Source organism: Rhinopithecus roxellana, chromosome 12, assembly GCF_007565055.1.
Source record: "Rhinopithecus roxellana isolate Shanxi Qingling chromosome 12, ASM756505v1, whole genome shotgun sequence".
Lineage (NCBI taxonomy): Eukaryota > Metazoa > Chordata > Mammalia > Primates > Cercopithecidae > Rhinopithecus > Rhinopithecus roxellana.
Window position 1 is genome coordinate 2,466,479 of NC_044560.1, and position 20,229 is coordinate 2,486,707.

Genomic DNA, 20,229 nt, shown 5'->3' on the forward strand with positions numbered 1-20,229 from the left:
GTCTTCCCACTCCCACTGTTCCCAACAAGAAATCTGTTGTCATTCTTATCTTTATTCCTTTGCACATAACACGTCTTTTTGTCCTTGTTCCTTTGCTTTAACACTGGTTTTGGGTAATTGGATTATGATGTGCCTTGGTATAGTTTCCTTCACAGTTGTGTGCTATATTCCACCCAGCGTAGTTTTCATTACATTTTCATCTCTGCAAGCTTTAGTTTATGTCTTCCATATTGCTACTTACCTTTTGAACACAGAGAATACAGTTATATTAACATTTTTAATGTCCTGCAAAAAATTCTAACATCTGTGCCAGTTGTGGATCAGTTTTGACCAATTAGTCTCCTCATTATATGGAAAGTTTTCCTACTCCTTTGCACAGCTGGTAATTTTTGATAGGATATCAGATATTGTGAATTTTACCTAGTTGGGTGCTACATTGTTGTATTCCAGTAAATCTTCTTGAGCTTTATTCAAGGATATGGTTACTTTACTTGGGAAGAGATTGATTCTTTCAGATCTTCCTTTTATGATTTCTTAGGCAGGTCTAGAGCAGTGCTCAGTTTAGGGCTAATCATGAAGGCAAGGCTTTCCTGAGACTCTTCCCAGTGTCTCATAAATTCTTAGTTTTTCCAGTCCAGCTGGTGGGCACAAGCACTATTCCTAGCCCTGTGTGGGCAGCAGGCACTGTTCCCTCTCATCCTTTCAGATGGGTAGTTTCCTCACATACATCACTGACTAATACTCTGCTAAATACTCAAGAGGGACCCTCTATAGATCTTCAGAGTTTTTCTGTGCAGCTCTCTATGCCCAAGTGTACCATCCTATAGCTAAAGATACCTTGGTCTCTCTAGACTCTCAGCTCTGTTTTTTTAACTTCTCCACTGTGCTGGGTACTTGCTTGGTCTCCCCTCCCTGGAAACTTTCTCAAATTGATAAGAAAGGGCAATCACAGGGCTCAGCTCTTTTGTTTCCCACCTCTCAGAGCACTATCCTTCACTGTCTGATGTCCAGTGTCTCAATACTGTTATCTTCTTATTTATCTGGATTCTGGGGCTGTTTCAGGTGGGAGGGTAAATTTAGTTCCTGTTACTCCATCTTGACTGAAAGCAAAGACCAGTTCTTTAGTTTGTTCTCCCTATGACGGACCTCAATTCCTCCAAATGATGGTTAGATGACTTCCTGTCGGTTTTTCTAATGGCAAGATGGTGAACCGTAGGTCACCTTCCTCCATGCCACCTTGACCAAGTTACCTGTAATATATGCGGAATTCTGCTGTATGTAGAAAAATTAATGAGACGAATGTAGGTAGAAACAACTATTTCACAGAATGATTTTTTGAAGGCCACAAGATATTTCCTCCAAGACATTAAAGTTCTTAGAACATCAAACATTAGATCTGGTTGGGTGGTCAGCATGAAAACAAGGTGACTAACAGCTCTGGAACTTCCCCCTTACCTGGACATCCTGTATGCTGAGTTCAAGCATGTGGCTAGTTGCCAGCTGTGTATAGTGCACATTGATTCCTGTAAGACTTGCAAAGACCAGTTCTTCTGGGACTTTATTAATTAAGGACAACCCAATTCCACCTTCTAACCTCACAAGCACCTGAAAGGAAACCAAAATATGGCACCCTGATTGTTTAAAACACAGCTCTTAGTATCCCGGAGAGTATAAGAAAATAAAGCATTTTACATTCCTCTACTCCCTTCCTCTCAGCAGATGAAAACTACTTAGGGGAGTCCTATTATTTACCTGGATGGCTCAAACGCCATCATCTCACTGGAAGCCTTGCTTTCTAGGCATACCCTTTACTCCAATGAGAACTCCAGAGTATGTGATGATACTCCTATCAAAGGACCAAGGACATTCTGCATTTCATTATAGAAATCTAATTATTTGGGAATCTTTCACCTTATTTGGCATGAAAGCTCATAATTTGTTATCCACTACACTTCCATAACATCCAATACAGCGTTTTACACAGAGGCATTTGATTTTTTCAAAAATCACCGAATAAACATCAAATAAATATAGTTTTTCAGTTCATCTCATCTTCCTTTTCAAACTTGTCACTCTCCAATCCCAAACACAGAAAACAAAAGGAAGACGTCAGAGATGGCTGAAGCAAAAAACAAAAAATTGTTTGTCTTAAATCTTACTGAAATTCAAACAGTTTAGCTTCCTTTATTGTAACAATAGTTTAGCAATACTTGCTACATTCTGATTACACATAAACTTTGTTGTCATTTACATAACACATTCACACATTCACTGATAAACAGTAAACACTGTGAAGCATAATTCATATTTAGAATCATACAGGATAGAAAGAAAACGGAAGGTCTAAACTACCACCAAGCAAAATTCTAAAAAACTGATGATCAAAGAAATAAATTTACAATATTTAGATCTTACTTCCAATTCCTGCTCTGTATCTGGATTCTTTAATTTCTGCAGCTCTTGTTCGGTGACAGGAAGTTCATCCACTTCATATGAACGGTTGCTTTTCCGTTGGCAGAAATCTGTTATCTGAAGTCAAATAAAACACCACATGAAGATGATTCACTCTTCCTTACTGAAACTATTCTAACCCAGGACAATTGTGTGGGTCAAAAGTCATTACATAATCAAGATGCTTATGGAAGTGAATGGTTTCCAAAGGCAAGATCTGTGTAATAAAGAAGCAAACTTGGTTTTAAGTCTGCATGGCAAACTCAAGCTATACATCTTGACAGCCTCACGTAGTGGGGTTAGATATCTGCAGATGATCTCAAATTTTAACTCAAGTCAAAATACGCAAACCTCAGGATCACTGCATTCATTTTTGCCTTAAGATTGCTTTATAAAGTGGTATTGTGAGCGGGCACAGTGGCGCACACCTATAGTCCAAGCTACTTGCAAGGCTAAGGTGGGAAGATCGCTTGATCCCAGAAGTTCAAGACCAGTCTGGGCAACATAGTAAGACCCTATCTCCACAGAAAATGAAAAGTAATTAGCTAAGCATGGTGGCATGCACTTGCAGTTCCAGCTACTTGGGAGGCTGAGGTGGGAGGATCACCTGAGCCCAGGAGTTCAAGGCTTTAGTGAGCTATGATTTTGCCACTGCCTTCCAGCTTAGGCGAAAGAGAGTGACACAGCTAAATAAATAAATAAATAAAAAGTGGTACTGTGAACTGTGATGCACTATCTCAGAGAGCTCATTGTTATATTTCAACATCTTTTTTTTCCTTTGTTCTGATTACGCTATGACCTGATAAACTCTTATCCCCATCACAGATCTCTCCCCTGGGTTTCAGAGCCATAGTTACAATGACTCATGGACATCTTCACATAGATATCATACAGTTACCTTAACAAGTTCAAAACCTAACTCCTCCCTTCCTCTGCAAGTCTGCTCCATGTTCATCCCTTAGCGATCTGGATTATTATCCTGTAAGTTGCCCAAATCAGAACCTTGGAGGCCATTACTGACTCCTTCCTCTCCCTCATTCCCACATTCGGTCATGAAATCTGCCTGACTCTACTCCTAAGTAAGTTCTCATTTCTATTCATTTCTCTCCAGCCTCCTCATGTCGACCCCTGCCACTTCTTCCAGTTCAGGCCACCATAACCTTTCACTGACGTTACTGCAAGAGCCTCCTACCTGGTCTTTCCCTATCTCCAGTCTTGCCCCACTCTGGTTCTCTACCTTGCAGCCAGAGGAAGTGATCTAAAACGATTTTCTAATCATGCCATTCCCTGACTCCTCGTTGCCTTAGAAAAACCACAAAGTTGCCTTAGAAAAACCACAAATCCTTTAGTATGTATCTCTGACCTTTTCTGATCTGACCCCTGCTTCTATCTCCAGGCTTCTTTCTTACCACATTCTGTGTGCCACTTGGGCTGAGGATCACTCTGCTACCTGTGGGCCTTCACTAGTCAACTTCCCAAACAGTATGTCATTTACTTCCTATGTTTATTGGTCAATGATCGTCCACCCCCCCTAGAATGTAAGCTCCAAGAAGGCAGGGAGTTTTGTCTGTTCACTGGTAAATGTTCAGTACCTAGACCTATGCTGGCTCAAGTAGCTGCTCAGTAAATACCTGCTGATGAACCCACTCATTACTGAAGGCACAGCCCCTCCACCTGTACCTTTCGATTTGGCTAATTCCTTTCAGTTAACCTCTAGGTCTCAGCTTAAGTATTACTTCTCTTAGGAAGCTCCCCACCCTCCAAATCTGGGAATACAAATCCTTTCCATACACCGTCCATTCCTACTCTCATTACCACAACCTCTTAATTATATGATTAAGGATTGTTGTTATCTTCTTGTTGTTAATGTTATTAAGATATTGTGTTACTAATGATTAACGACACTATTAATATGCACTGTTGTTAACATTATGTTGTTTATATCTTATGGTTTTTTAGATTACCACACATTTCATTGATACTTTGCTTATACTTCCCACTTATTTTTTTCTTGTACTTTAGTTCTTATAACAACTTTGTGAGGTAGATCCTATCCCCGTTTTACAGATGAAGAGACCATATCCTCATATCTGGCATAAACAAGTTCAATATGTATTTGGGAGAAGTACAGAGTTTCGCATCCACTCTTATGACAAATTATCACCTGGAGTGCTCTAGTTGGTCCATCTGGGATGACTCTGACGGATAACATTCCAGAACCAGGTCTCATTTTTTGATTAATAAATTGTTGTTCAGGTGGAACTGGCCCCAAAAGCTCCATGGAAGTGTCAGGACCAAGAACAACTTCAGCTCCATCAAACAAACCAGAAAGTCCTCCTTTGGCCTAAAAGACATTGGAGTAGAGACATGTGAGAAAAGACAGAGGCACTGACTTTGACAATTTAACACATCATTTCAAACAAGTTCCTAAATTTACATTCTCCTCTGGAGGGTCGTGATCAATGTGCAACAAAGACTTTACTATTTGTTCAGCTTTGCAGATGATGAAAAACAGTAGGATTGCTTGAGTAAGACTGAAAGTTATGCTCATAAATTTGGGTAATTATGAATAAGAGATAATTTCACGCATAGTAGATCAGTTTAATTCTGCCTTTTACTAATACTAACTTCTTCTCATTAAAATAAACTTCTAAAAAAGTAGCCAAAACTAGCTATTTCTTTGAGTATTCCTACTAGGGTTTGCTTAAAAATCTGAAATATTCTGAAAATAGAAAATAATTATTATAATCATTCAGCTTTCCAGTAAGAGGAAAATTCTTGAGTTGAAAACCTCCCCAAACAGGCCTGTGGCTGGACAACCAAACCAAATACTCAAAAGATGGTGTTTCTTCTAGAATGGAATACAGAGTTGAGAATGTCACCTGATACCCAGTTATTCAGGCTGTTAAAAGAAAAACTTCAAGCCAGGAGAGGTGACTCAGCCTTTAATCCCAGCACTTTGGGAGGCCAAGGCGGGCGGATCGCCTGAGGTCAGGAGTTTGAGACCAGCCTGGTCAACGTGGTGAAACCCTATCTCTACTAAAAATACAAAAATTAGCCAGGCATAATCCCAGCTACTCAGGAGGCTGAGGCAGGAGAATCGCTTGAACCCGGGAGGTGGAGGTTGCAGTGAGCCGAGATTGCGCCACTGCACTCCAGCCTGGGCGACACAGCAAGAGTCCGTCAAGAAGGGAAGGGAAGCGGGGAGGGTAGGGGGAAGGGAGGGAGGGAGGGAGGAAGGAAGGAAGAAAAACTTCAGCCAAATTAAATTTAAAGGAGTTTAATTGAGCAATGAACAATTTGCAAATCAGGCAGCCTCCAGAATCACAGCAGATTCAGAGAGACTCCAGGGATGCCTCGTGGTCAGAACAAATTTATAGACAAAGAAAGGGAAGTGATGTACAGAAACTGGAAGTAAACAGCTGGATTGGTTACAGGTTGGTGTTTGCCTTATTTGAACACAGTCTGAATACTCAGCTGTCTATGAGTAGTGGAAGTATCGCTGCTGTGACTGGCCAAGGCTCAGCTATTGTTACAGGCACATACTCCTAAGTTAGGATTTCAATCTTGCCTGCCGATTACGCTAGGTTACAGTTTGTCCACGGGGATTCAATTATAGAAGTACGGAGTCCTTCTCAGGCCATATTTAGTTTGCTTTAACAAGGCCTTTGGAGGAAAACACCTTCTCGCTACATGCCCCAAGTAAATGGAGTCTACAGGATGATGGCTGTGGGAAAGCAAACACAAGGCTAGAGAAGACAATGGCAAAGTGTGTCTAAATCCCTTTTGTTAACTTTTAAATACTGACTCATGAAAAGCAAACTTTGAGCAGGGTTTATAGTACAGGTTTCAACACAAAGAAAGCTTTTTATAGCTATTATAAGTTTAGAAAGAAAGAACATATACAACCTAATAAGAGCAGTGTCAGAAAATGTTTTAATGTCTTCAATGAACTTTATTCAGCGTAATAAGATTGAAACAAGTTTACTTCCCTAACCAAAACACATTCTGCTCTGCTGAATACTGTTATTACACAGTCACTAACAAGCAGGGAAATGATGAAATAGATTCACAAAACAACAAACACCAAAAAGAGATTTTAAGGAAGAAAATGCTCCAAGAGCACTGGAATTACATGGGCTTTAGAAACAAACTAGAAGTGAAGTCAGGGTCAGACATGAAACCCACCAATTATAACAAGCCCTCTTTGCCTCTAGAAGTTTGAATTGTATTGCTAATTGAAAATCACAAATCCATTCCAGATGTGTGCTACATATAAGTAAGCAGCTTGTCTTTGATGAAAAAAGCTCAGGGCGATAGAGATAAAGAAAATAAATCTCACCAAAAGCAGTCAGAGGCTCCTTACAATTTTTGCAAACTGCCCTGGAGTACAATCTAAGTACTCAGAGTTCTCTATCAAGGGTCTGATAGTCTCCTGTTTCCCTTTTGCGTAAAATCCCAGGCTGGACAGAACTGCACATACAATTGCAGGTGCTATTCTACTGTATGCCCAAACCTCCTAGACATCTTCCTACTTCTCAGACCCCTGTTCTCATTCCCAGCCTGAAGGCAGAAAGGGCAGAAAATCCAAACCCTTGGTAATTTGCCAAACACATATTTGCTTAGAAAGTAGCTGGGAGTTTATCATGAGGTAGACTGGCTGAGGAGACGACAGAGGAAACTGTCCAGCAATCTTCATTCTGACATTTGCTACAGCAAATCAATGCTTATTTAGGCCAAAAGGAACAGAATCAAGAGCACGGAGATGCCTGACGAATGTTTACCAGGCCACAGAACCCTTTACAGAGGACTTGCAGCTATGCCATTAACTTCACAGGTCTAAATCTAATTTATCTAACTTAGTGCTGGACTTTTAGTTACACTTTTTTTCTTTTTAAAATTACATAGGTAATATATGTCATCAAAGAAAAAGTCCAGGTAAGCCATGAAAAAAATATCTTATCATCCAGGGCAATCACTCTTAACACATGTATTGCATACCATCTCCAAGAACTTTTCCCATGTAAATATATACAAATACACAACAAAACTCTGACTTCCTTTTAACTAAAATGGAATAGATTAAGTATTGCTCTGTAATTCGTTTTCCCGTTGAACAAGTCATCATGTATAACTCAGTAGAGACTCTGTTTCATAGAAGGCTCAACCACTGCTTGCTGCGATTGGCGATCAAAAATGACTGACCTGGACGACCAACCCATGTAACCCACAGGTCAGTTTTCCCTCTCGGAAACTCCACGTCTGAGTTGTGCTTCGCCTGCGGTCAGGCTTTCTCAGCATCAGCGGCTCGTATCTGGAAAACGGAATGTACAATGAACCATGAACCCTCTGAGTCACCTGTTTCACGCCTGAAGGGAACATGAGGATGACGGTTTTGCTCTTCTCTCTTCTAATACCCTCCACCCTTAAAATTGAATGGGTAGTTAGCTTGAATCCTAGGGTAGTTAGGTATCTCTTGATAAGAAAAGAGGAATAAAGCAAAATGGAAAAACATGAAGAGGGGACACAAAGTAAGACATTAAAGATTTCATAACACACAATAATATGGCTTCTTGCCTTCTCAAAATGGCAACTTATCATGCAGTATGGAAGGAACAGCTGCTAAATATATGTAAAATCTTTCCAACGGTCTTTTTTCTATTGTAGTTCTAAACTCTTTTCTGTTTTAACTTGTAAGTCAACTAAAGTTTTTCTGGAAATAAGGTATTAACTGAAAACACACTGATTTTTATGGAGAAACTAAGGCACAGGCAAATAAAGTAACTTACTCAAACTTAAAGAGCTAATTTGAATCCAAGGATTTATTCATAAAAATACATCTGATTATTCTCTTAATTAATTTCTGCTTTTGAAGGATTTAACAAAGTTATTAGAAAGATGTAAAAAAGAAACTACTTCCTCAGAATAAGGATGGATTGGAATTTGGGTGGAAGAAATACTCACTTTTCACATTATACCCATTTTATTGGTTGAAGTTTCTTAACATCTGCAAGGGTATTGTCATCATAGCTTAAAAAAATTAAAGGGAAAGCCCAATACTCACATTTGGGAATATGACAGGCTTTTGTCATTGAAAAAAATATACATTTTTACTTCATTTATAGAACTCTTGGTTTTTGGTGTAGATTTCCTCCAAGTCTGAATTTGAAAGCAATGAGCTTGAATCAAAAGTTGCCTAGAAAATTACCTGTTGTAGGCCGGGCGCGGTGGCTCAAGCCTGTAATCCCAGCACTTTGGGAGGCCGAGACGGGCGGATCACGAGGTCAGGAGATCGAGACCATCCTGGCTAACACAGTGAAACCCCGTCTCTACTAAAAATACAAAAAAAACTAGCCGGGCGAGGTGGCGGGCGCCTGTAGTCCCAGCTACTCGGGAGGCTGAGGCAGGAGAATGGCGTAAACCCAGGAGGCGGAGCTTGCAGTGAGCTGAGATCCGGCCACTGCACTCCAGTCCGGGCGACAGAGTGAGACTCCGCCTCAAAAAAAAAAAAAAAAAAAAAAAAAAAAAAAAAAAAAAAAAAAAGAAAATTACCTGTTGTCAGTCACGGCAGCGAGACCAGCAATATCTAAGATGGCCGACCCCTCGGTGGAACGGGCAGCTGAGGGTTTATTGGGGTTGTGAGGAACCGAGGAGCCCTCATGGGCCAGCATTCCTGTTCCTGTCATCCTCCATAGCTGAGAACGCTTTCCTGGTTCCTGTAAAGTAGGGAGAAGCAAAAAGAGAAAGAGCCATTATATGTGGCCACAGCTAGCTCCTCACTTCAAGAGCTTCCTCTAGGGCTAAATAAGTTCTCATATAGGAAGTTTACTTAGACATTTGCCACGTTATATAAATGCTTAATTCAAACTTTCATGGTTATCTATCCTTTGTTGTTCTTAGGGTAAAATATGCTAACCTCTTGAACCAAACAACCAAAATTACAAATAATGTGCATTTTAACAAATGTATTCTTTTCATAACCGAATTTTTTTCCTTTTTTAGAAATTAGAAACAAATGGCTGGGCAGCCTCCTACACTAGCTATACTGCCATGATCACTGCCATTCCAGATGGTGACTGTCCGGTGCCCTTACCTTAAAGAAGAGTGCAACTACATAAAGAATATACTATATGCTCAATATCTGACTGTCAATCAGAATTTACCAGAGGCCTTCCTCCCCGTCCCCAATGTTGATAAGGAAAGTGTACTATATTGATGATGTCCAATTTTCATGAGCTGATTGTATGTAAGTGTTAAGTTGGTTGCATTCAAAGGTTATGCTAATTGATGGCTAGTAATTCTCTCTCTTTTTTTTCTTTTTTGGGATGGAGTTTCGCTCCTCTTCTCCAGGCTGGAGTGAAATGGCGCCATCTCAGCTCACTACAACTTCTCCTCCTGGGTTCAAGCGAATTCTCCTGCCTCAGCCTCCCGAGTAGCTGGGATTACAGGCGTGCACCATCACCTCTGACTAATTTTTGTATTTTTAGTAGAGATGGCATTTCACCATGTTGGCCAGGCTGGTCTCAAACGCCTGACCTCAGGTGATCTGCCTGCCTCGGCCTCCCAAAGTGTTGGGATTACAGGCATGAGCTACCGTGCCTGGCCAGATTGCTAGTAATTCTAAATATATTTTCTCTTTAGAAATATTTTGTAAACAGCAGTTGGGCTTCCAGGTCAATCATGAAAGTCTATATAATCCATTATATACTAGAAATCATAATACTTATTAAGAACTTACTATGTGCTAGACATTGGTTCACAAGACTTACATAAAATAACTCATTTAGGCCGGGCGTGGTGGCTCACACTTGTAATCCAAGCACTTTGGGAGGCCAAGGCAGGTGCATCACCTGAGGTCCGGAGTTCAAGACGAGCCTGGCCAACATGGTGAAACCCCGTCTCTACTAAAAATACAAAAATTAGCTGGGCATGGTGGCGCATGCCTGTAATCCCAGCTACTCGGGAAACTGAAGCAGGAGAATTACTTGAACCCAGGAGGCAGAGGTTGCAGTGAGCCGAGATTGCGCCATTGCACTCCAGCCTGGGTGACAAGAGTGAAACTCTGTCTCAAAAAAAAAAAGAAAAAGAAAAAGAAAAAAACTCATTTAATGCTACAAACAATCCAGTGACATATGTACTATAACTATCCCTCCTCACAGATGAGGAAGTTAAGCCTCGGTGAGATGAAGTAACTTCCCCACGGTGACATAACTAGTTAGATGGTAGGTCCAATATCTGAATCTCTGCAGCCTGATTCCAGAGTCAGCATGCTTAACTGCTCTATGCTGCCTCTCTAAGACAATCTGTATCGTTCCTTTTCAGTCACACCTATACTCCAGCTAGACCTGCCAGGATCACATACACTCCCACCAGGCAGGAACTCCTCCAGAGCAACAGACACATCAGGGTACCACAAACTCATTTACATGCTACCCCTGGCCAGACAGACAGCTTTTCATCACATTCTACAAGGTAAAAACTAACAAAGTAGCATGAACATTGGAGTCAAAATGCTAGGATTTGAGATCCAGCTACACAATTTACAAGCTGAATGACCCTGGACAAGTTACTGAATCTCTTAGAGCCTCTGTTTCCTGATCTGTCAAAGACAGAAACTGTCTCATGGTTTTTGTGATAAGTGTAATAAATGTAATGTGCTTATTAGTACATGCCTGGCACAGGGTAGAGCCTCAATAAATGTTTGTTGTGTTATTACCATTACATCTCTTTATAGAGCACTTTATGTACATTATCTTAGCTAATCCAGCAAACCTGGGAGGTCAGTAGAAAAATGAAACTGAGAGAAACGGGAAATACTGGATACTATATATCTTTAAGTGGCAAAGCCACAACTCAAACCTAAAAACACATCATGCTCTCTTTGCTATGTGATACTGCCTCCTCTGACTGCCAAAAGAGATGAAGTTGAGCTGTGCTTCCCATCTCCAATTCCCACATGCTTGCTTCTGTGTTCACAGGAAGAGAAAATACCTCTCCACAGCACCAGAAACAACAGGAAAAGCATCTCGGTTATCCTGTAGATGCTACAGATTGGGAAATCAACACACAGATACCCAGGTGAGATCGAGTTTCCATACTGGGATTCCTCTACTGCCTGCCCATTTGTGCAGGCTCATCATAATTTGGAAACTACCAAAATTTCCACTTGAAAATCTGAGATGCTGAGATGCACCATCCTCCTTCCAGTTCCCTTCCTCCCTTCCCCGATAATTCAGTCCTACAATCTTTAGATGGGGCTGTGGAAGGCAGAACTCCATGGGGCTTGTGTGTGTGTTGGGGATGGGGGTTGTGGCGGCCCAGTGTGGAACTGTTGAAGCACATGTGGAACAAGGAAGGCATCCACCTAGGTGATGGGGCAACCCAGAGCAGGGGTTGAAGTGGGAGGCTGGGGAGGAGTTTAATGGGAGCATCAGAGAAGGAGGTGAGGAGGGCATTCCTGCAAAGGGCAGGGTGGTAAGGGGGCAGGGCTGCCCAGTACATAGGTATCAGAGCCCAAAGGAAGAAACCAGGGTGTTCATATAGGACGTGGGACAGCTGTGCTGACGGAGGATGAGTTACAATCCAGGGAACCGATCAAATCAATAAATATATTCTCAGTGCTGGACAAGGGAAGTATAAATATGGAAAGGGAGAAAATTAGAATAAACTTTGTCATACTGGACTAGAATTGGAAATATTGGTGTGAACTGCTACTTTTTGGTATATAGACATAGAAATAAATATATACAGTATATAAATATGTACATAAAATACACATATGTATATTTGTGCATACATAGATTAAAAAACCCTAGGTCTGTCTTCTGAGACAGCCTGGGAACCACAACACCACAACAGCAACAAGTGCACCTAATTCATGAATCTCAAGTTTCTAAATTCCATTATCTGATGGAAGGGATGAGGGCTCCCTGGAGAAATGGCAAATTCCAGGAATAGTGCAGGGAAAAATATAAGATGGACTCAGGATAACTTGCTGTGTCAGAAAGTAAGGAAGTGAGGGCACATGTTGAAAGGACACAGAAGGTTAAAGGAGCTCCCACTGACCAAAGGTAAGAAAAACTAAGCATCAAAATAAATACTGGCCAGGCAAGGTGGCTCAAGCCTGTAATGCCAGCACTTTCAGAGGTCAAGGCAGGTGGATTACCTGAGGTCAGGAGTTCGAGACCAGCCTAGTCAACATGGCAAAACCCCATCTCTACTAAAATTACAAAAATTAGCCAGGTGTGGTGGTGGGTGCCTATAATTCCAGCTACTCAGGAGGCTGAGGCAGAAGAATTGCTTGAACCCAGGAGGCAGAGGTTACAGTGAGCTGAGATCGTGCCATTGCATTCCAGCCTGGGCAACCAGAGCAAGACTCCTTCTCGAAAATAAATAAATAAATAAATACATACATACATACATACCCACACACACACACATACTGACACAGTAACAGATAACACACTGAATAAAACAGCAGCCCATACTGACACATACACACACACATACATAAATAGAAAATATGACAAATAGGAGGTTTACATAGTCTCAAAGTACCACGCCACAAAATCTTGACTGATTATAAAAAGAAAAAGAGTAGCCTCACTTCTCAGTGGAAAAGGCTATCGCATACCTTCTTCCTCAATTGCAATAAGTTAAAATCACCAGCAAGAGGACAAATCAAAGCCACAGCCCCACTTTAGGAAAATTTCTGCCCAACCTTCTGGAGATTCGAGATTGTTTCCAAATAAAAAGTAAAAAAACAAAAACAAACCAAACCAAAACCTAAAATGTCAAACTTTCTACACTTGGTTTCCAATTGAAAAGGAGAGGTCCATTTCTTAATGCCAATTCATACACTTTTACCTAATTTTAAATGTCAATGTAACTCTTTTATTATCTACTCTCCTGTTTACTAGCTGTCATCCTCATCAAGTGAAATAACTGAAAATGTTCTATAAGTTATAAAATGCTATATAAAATGTTACAATTACTGCTACTTAGAAATTTGTTCTTGTCTGCTTAACAGTCACCAAGCCCTTGGTAATTCCATGTATATTTATTATTCACGTTCTGCTGGTCACACCTGGGGATCACATTCCACTCCAGAAGTCATCTTACTCCTGAGCTGGTACTCATCCACTCTAACACTGACCTGGAAATGCCAAGAAGCCTGGGTTCCACACGACAAGTCCCTGTGGCCTCATCATGAAATAAGGACTCTGAACTGGGTGATCCTGAGTCCCGTCCAGTGCTAAAAACCTTGTATTCTAAACTCGGATTGTAAGCTCTCTTACCTTCTTTTTTAAAATGACTCTTTGTGTCTTGGGTGAGACATCCAAGACGAGCTCTGCACAGGTAATTGCCTTGTTGGAAGCCACAGGCCTGCCTGTTCCCTCCTGCAAGCTAGAATTTTAAAAATATATATATTACATATAAATATAGATACAGATATATACACATACTCACACATGTATTCAAGTATTAATAAGCAAACGCCCAAAACTTTTATTAAAGAAGAAAATTTTTTAAAGCATAGAAGAAAAAGTCTGATACAAGAACACAAAGATCAGGGTTGCATTTTTTTCCCTGCACAGTTCCAAGATTCATCTCTCAGAAGACACACTGACAATTTTCTTCTCTTAATAATTTTAGTGACTTAAAATTCAGATGTAAAAGTATAACCATTTATCTTTAGAGGCAAAAAAAAAAAAAAAAAGGGCAAAAAATTCGGCCAGGCACGGTGGCTCCTGCCTGTAATCCCAGCACTTTGGGAGGCCAAGGCAGGTGGATCTCTTGAGGCCAGGAGTTCGAGACCAGCCTGAACAACACGGCAAAAGATGAGTACTAGCTCAGGCAAAACAGATCACCATCTCCATTAAAAATACAAAAATTAGCCAGGCATGGTGGCGGGCCCCTGTAATCCCAGTTACTCAAGAGGCAGAGGTATAAGAATTGCTTGAACCCGGGAGCCAGAGGTTGCAGTGAGCTGAGACTGCGCCACAGCATCATTGCATTACCAAGTCTTGGCAAGAAATCAGAGGTCCCTTTAGGATGAAAAGAAAACAAAATGTTCATAATCAACTCCCTCCAATTCAATCGTGTTACGTTTCTCTGACGCTAAAGAATCCTAAGCTTTATGGAATGTTGCAGCCTGGCTACACTTAAGGATGTTTGGAAATTTTATTTAGATTATTCTCCTCTTTCTATTAACCCCTATTAGCCAAAAAAAAAAAAAAAAAAAAAAAAGGGTAATGAATTCAGCATTAAAAACTAGTCTTCATGACACCAAAAGCACAAGTAATCTTTGTTTCCCCCAAAGCAGATAAATTATATGTGATCAAAATGAGAAACTTCAATCTAAAAGTAAAAAGACAACTCATAAAAATAATGGGAGAAAAAAATTGCAAATCATACATCTGATAAGACTGATAGATGTGAAGAACTCTGACAATTCAACAATAAAAAGGCAAAATTCCGGCCGGGCACAGTGGCAGGAGCCTGTAATCCCAGCACTTTGGGAGGCCAAGGAAGGTGGGTCTCTCGAGGCCAGGAGTTCGAGACCAGCCTGACCAACATGGCAAAATCCTGTCTCTAGTAAAAATACAAAAATTAGCCAGGCATGGTGGCAGGCCCCTGTAATCCCAGTTACTCAGAAGGCAGAGCTATAAGAATTGCTTGAACCCGGTAGGCAGAGGTTGCAATGAGCTGAAAAACTGCACCACTACACTCCCAGTTACTCAGGAGGCAGAGGTATGAACATTCTATAAAGCTTAGAATTCTTTAGTGTCACTCTAATTCCATTTGAAATATGGAAAGTATTTGAATACACTTTCTCCAAAGAACACACACAAATGACTAATAAGCACATGAAAAGACATATAACATCATTAGTTATTAAGGATGCAAATCAAAAGCCACAATAACATACCACTTTATACCCAGTAGGATGGATATCATTCAAAACAAAACAAAACAAAACTAGGCCTGGCACAGTGACTCACACCTGTAATCCTAGTACTTTGGGAGGCTGTGGCAGGTGGATAGCTTGGGCCCAGGAGTTTGAGACCAGCCTGGGCAAAATAGTGAGGCCCTGTCTCTATCAAAAAAAATGTTTTTTTTTCAATTAGCTGGACATGGTGGTGCATACCTGGAGTCCCAGCTATGAGACAGGCTGAAGCAAGAGGACCGTTTGATCCCAGGAGGTCGAGGATGCAGCAGGCCAAGATTGTGCCACTGCACTCCAGCCTGGGTGACAGAGACCTTGTCGCAAAAATAAAAATAAAAACAAAAACAAAAACAAAAACCAACACATGTTGGTGAGGATATGGAGAAACTGGAACCTCTGTACATTGTTAGTAGGAATGTACAATGGTTTAGCCACTGTGGAAAACAGTATGGCGGTTCCTCAAAAAGTTAAACACAGAATTATAATAGAATCCAGCAATTCCACTCTTCTGTATAAAGCAAAAGAATTGAAAACAAGTACTCAAATAAATGTATGTTCAGGAATATTCACAGCAACACTGTTTACAATAGCCAAAATGCAGAAACAACTAAATGTCCATCAACGAATAACTGGATAAACAAAATGTAGTATACACATAAAACAGCATAGTATTCAGCCACAAAAAGTACGGAGTACTTTTCATAAAAAGAACGGGCCAGGTGCGGTGGCTCATGCCTGTAATCCCAGTACTTTCGGAGGCCGAGGTGGGTGAATCACGAGATCAGGATTTTGAGACCAGTCTGACCAACATGGTGAAATTCCATCTCTCCTAAAAATACACAAAATTAGCCAGGCATGGTGGCATGCACCTGTAATCCCAGCTACTCAGGAGGCTGTGGCAGGAGAATCGCTTGAACACGGGAGGCAGAGGTTACAGTGAGTGGAGATCACACCACTGCACTCCAGCCTGGGCAACAAGAGTGAAACTCAGTCTCAAAAAAAAAAAAAAAAAAAAAAGAATGAAGCATTGCCACATGCTACAATGTGTATAAACCTCAGAAACATTATGTTAAGTGAAAGAATCCAGACAAAATAGGTCCCTCCTATGAGTCCATTTCTGTGAATGTCCAGAATAGGTCAACCCATAGAGACCGAAAGCAGATGGGTAGTTTCCTGAGGCTGGAGACAGGGAGGAATGGGGAGTGACTGCTCAATAGATTCTGGGTTCTTTTTGGGGTGATAAAAATGTTCTGAACTAGGTAGAGGTGGTGATGGCGCAACATTATGAATGTACCAAATGCCACTGAACTGTTCACTTGAAAATAGTTTCTTTTATGTTACGTGAGTCACCTCAAAAACAAAATTAAAAAAATATTCTTCCTCATCATTTATTCCTTCCAAGAATGCAAAGAATTAGTATCTAATATACTCCAAAAGATGGCCCAACCTCTTAGCACAGCAAGATTATTCTAATTCTGCTGTTAGATTCTGCACACCAAGATTCCAGGAGCTTCTCTTTTTATCTGTTCCATATCGGTTCAACCCATTAAGCCCATAATCCTCCACTAGGATTCTTCAGTTAAAGAGCTTAGTAACTACTGGAATTCACAGAACATAAGGAGAAAAACATGACTAACAACCAGATTTAGATTCGGTTTTTCAGGCATTAAACCTTAAGCATGTCCCACTGTTAAGTGCCATAATCTTTAAAAACAAATTAACAACAAACAACCATACTGACTCAATTACAACAAGATAAACATCCTAGCACCATCATTACCAAAGGGAACGTCAACAGACAAAGAAAGAATGGTCCTTCTCTGCAAATTCAATTATTACTAGCGAAATCTGGACTCTAAGCAGATGAGAGAGATAATGCAAAAACCTAGAGATTATTTTCTGGGCCCCAGGCATGTATAAAAATCTTATTCATATGCAAAAATGTTCTGAACATTTTGGAAAGGAATGTGACTTTAAACCTCCTATTCATCAGGTGCTTTATATTTGTAATGTTAAAGATTAAGCTATTTTTCATTTCTTCACTGATGCACTTTAAAATTGGCCCTGTTATTTCAGCACAGAAACAATAGACTATATTTACATGTTGGTAGAATGACTACTTTTTGAAAGCTCAGTGTTTTGAATCCCTGCATGGCAATCTAACCGAAGAATTAAAATAAGCTCAATATTCTTCACCTGACTTTTCTAAACACAACTAGTCAAACAACAGTGAAGGCAATGGAATTTCTGCGAAATTAAGCTACTGTATTTGGCTTTAGGTGAATATTAAGACAGACACTTAGGTGTCTGCTTAATCAGTATTCTCAATGGGGTGGGGGAGGAGAGTGAGAATGATAACTTGAATAATTGTGATGAAGGTTAGTCAGTTTCAAAAGCGGAAACAGGCAAAACAGACTAATAAATAGCAAAAAGAAAATTTAAATACTAGAATGAATTCTTGGGAGAGATCTTTAACACAGGAAGGGTCTTGACTCTTTGGATAAATTTTAATCTAGACAAAAGACAAGAGTTTAAATTACATGACCTCTTAAGAGAGACACTGAGCCTAGGATTTGGTAAAGAATGAAATAATCTTCCTTTGTACTTTGGTCTCCTAAGAAACTGCTTAATATTTAAAACCTGTTAATAATTAGAACCTTCTGCTTTATAAGAACAGTAATTTAATCAAGAATTACCCAGAGAACGTATATGTAGCAGCAATGTAAATGAAATTTTCATAATAAAGCTGCCGATTATCCTGGAAATCATTCATGTTGCAGTTGATCTCAGAGGACCCTGCCCCTTTAACAGTCAGAGTGATAAAAGGTGGCAGGGTGGGTTCATCCCAGGCATAATCCAATGAAGTCATGGGCTTCACTTCAGTCCGGAGCCTGGGTTCAGCTACGCCATGCTGAGTAAAGACAACCGGGACCTAGAGTGATGGCAGAGAGGACAAAGAGGACTTTCATTCAGAGTGTGGTTACTGAAAAGTGAGTCAGTGCTTCCTAGGTTTAAGTTCCAAATCCTTCCTAAATGAATCTTACACACGGAATAAGCCCCAGTGAAATTCATCATCTCACCTTTCAAATGTTTCTAATCATCTCACACATTCCAAAAAACTCACCAATTAAAGGACATGTGCTACACACACACACACACACACACACTCTCTCTCTCTCTCTCTATGGAATGAAGGGCTTTAAAAGCTTTGCCAAGTCAAATATCTAGGGGGAGCAATTCTATCCCTCCAATGGCATCTTTCCAGCCCAAACCCCCTATGATACATTTTGAATACAGAAAAAAATAAGAATTTTGGAATTTGGCTACAGATCATCATATATAAGACCTGTTATTATTCAAAAGCATAATTAAAATAGAATCGAATGATTTCCACATTGACTTTCTTGAAAAATTTATGAAAACGCTCACTGTAACTAAGTCCAACAGCAGAGCTGCCCATTCCCATTGTCATTGGACAAGCCAATGACTTTCTCTGTTTGAATGGGATGGCTACAGAGGGCACAGTGTCAACCAACCACTCTAGTCAAAATAAATAAATCTGGGAGCTAAAAGATTACTTCTGCCCGGACAAGGCTGCCCAGCAAAACACCTCTTAATGGTAAAGATTTCTAGGATTGTCCAGATATAAAGAACCTATCCACAGAGCTTCCATGAAACCCAACTTGAAAAGGTATTGTACCATTGTGTGAAGGGCAGCACACACTCCACCCTCCCACACATGAAACAGTCAAACTGGTTCTCAACTCCACTTGATACCTTAGAAAAGTTGTCAATTCGGAAAGGAGGAGGTAACTGATCTGTGTCACTAAATGAGATCCTATATGTAGCTCCTCGGAGAGTAATTTCCACTCGTAGGAAGAAGCATTTTCCCAAGGTATCCCTGCAGGACAAGGACACAAAAGAGGCTACATAAAATGTAGGAGACAAGATGCAATCCACTTACTTCTCACATTTCTGACAATCACAACACTGTTTGGGCCTCAGTCAATATCGCTGAACTTACAGCCCACTGTGTGTTCTTTCATCATCTGAAAAAAGTAGAAATTGGTAATATGATTACAAAATGGTGATTTTCTTTTTTTTTTTTTTTTTTTTTGAGACAGAGTCTCGCTCTGTCACCCAGGCTGGAGTGCAGTGGCCAGATCTCAGCTCACTGCAAGCTCCACCTCCCAGGTTCACGCCATTCTCCTGCCTCAGCCTCCCGAGTAGCTGGGACTACAGGCGCCGCCACCTCGCCCAGCTAGTTTTTTTGTATTTTTAGTAGAGACGGGGTTTCACCGTGTTAGCCAGGATGGTCTCGATCTCCTGACCTCGTGATCCGCCCGTCTCGGCCTCCCAAAGTGCTGGGATTACAGGCTTGAGCCACCGCGCCCGGCCAAAATGGTGATTTTCTAATTCTCCCATTTCTTCAACATTTATACACTGATATTCTGCTGTAAAGAAGAGGATGGATGGATGGATGTAACGTATATGTATGTATGTGTGTGTGTGTGTATATATACATACATTTATACATAGATAAATCGCTGAAGGAAATGAAAAGTTTACCTTAACAGAAAATTATCAGTGAATAAATGTAGAGGAAATTAGAGAATTAAAAATCAGCATTTCTGGCTGGGCATGGTGGCTCACATCTGTAATCCCAGCACTTTGGGATGCCAAGGTGGGAGGATCACTTTAGCCCAGGAATTTGAGACCAGCCTGAGCAACATGGTGAGACCTCACCTCAATTAAAAATAAAAATAAAATTCGTTTTTTGTTTTTTTTTTTTTTTTGAGATGAAGTCTCGCTCTGTCACCCAGGCTGGA

At 40.5% G+C, this 20,229-nt stretch overlaps 1 protein-coding gene across 6 annotated transcripts in view; it reads right to left on the reverse strand.

Annotated features, from left to right (window-relative positions):
* Window positions 1-20,229, reverse strand: part of VPS13D (vacuolar protein sorting 13 homolog D) — a 294,906-nt gene that overhangs the window by 126,235 nt on the left and 148,442 nt on the right. For all 6 annotated transcript variants that reach the window (XR_004060385.1, XM_030942225.1, XM_030942226.1 and 3 more), the window contains 8 exons: window positions 19,178-19,301; window positions 18,097-18,332; window positions 13,749-13,857; window positions 9,004-9,167; window positions 7,657-7,765; window positions 4,616-4,795; window positions 2,416-2,529; window positions 1,456-1,605 (listed from right to left, as the gene is read on the reverse strand). Coding sequence is in view for 5 of the 6 variants with exons in the window: in XM_030942225.1 (XP_030798085.1) it covers window positions 1,456-1,605; window positions 2,416-2,529; window positions 4,616-4,795; window positions 7,657-7,765; window positions 9,004-9,167; window positions 13,749-13,857; window positions 18,097-18,332; window positions 19,178-19,301 (1,186 nt within the window). In the remaining variant the exon portion in view is untranslated. The remainder of the gene's footprint in view (window positions 1-1,455; window positions 1,606-2,415; window positions 2,530-4,615; window positions 4,796-7,656; window positions 7,766-9,003; window positions 9,168-13,748; window positions 13,858-18,096; window positions 18,333-19,177; window positions 19,302-20,229) is intronic.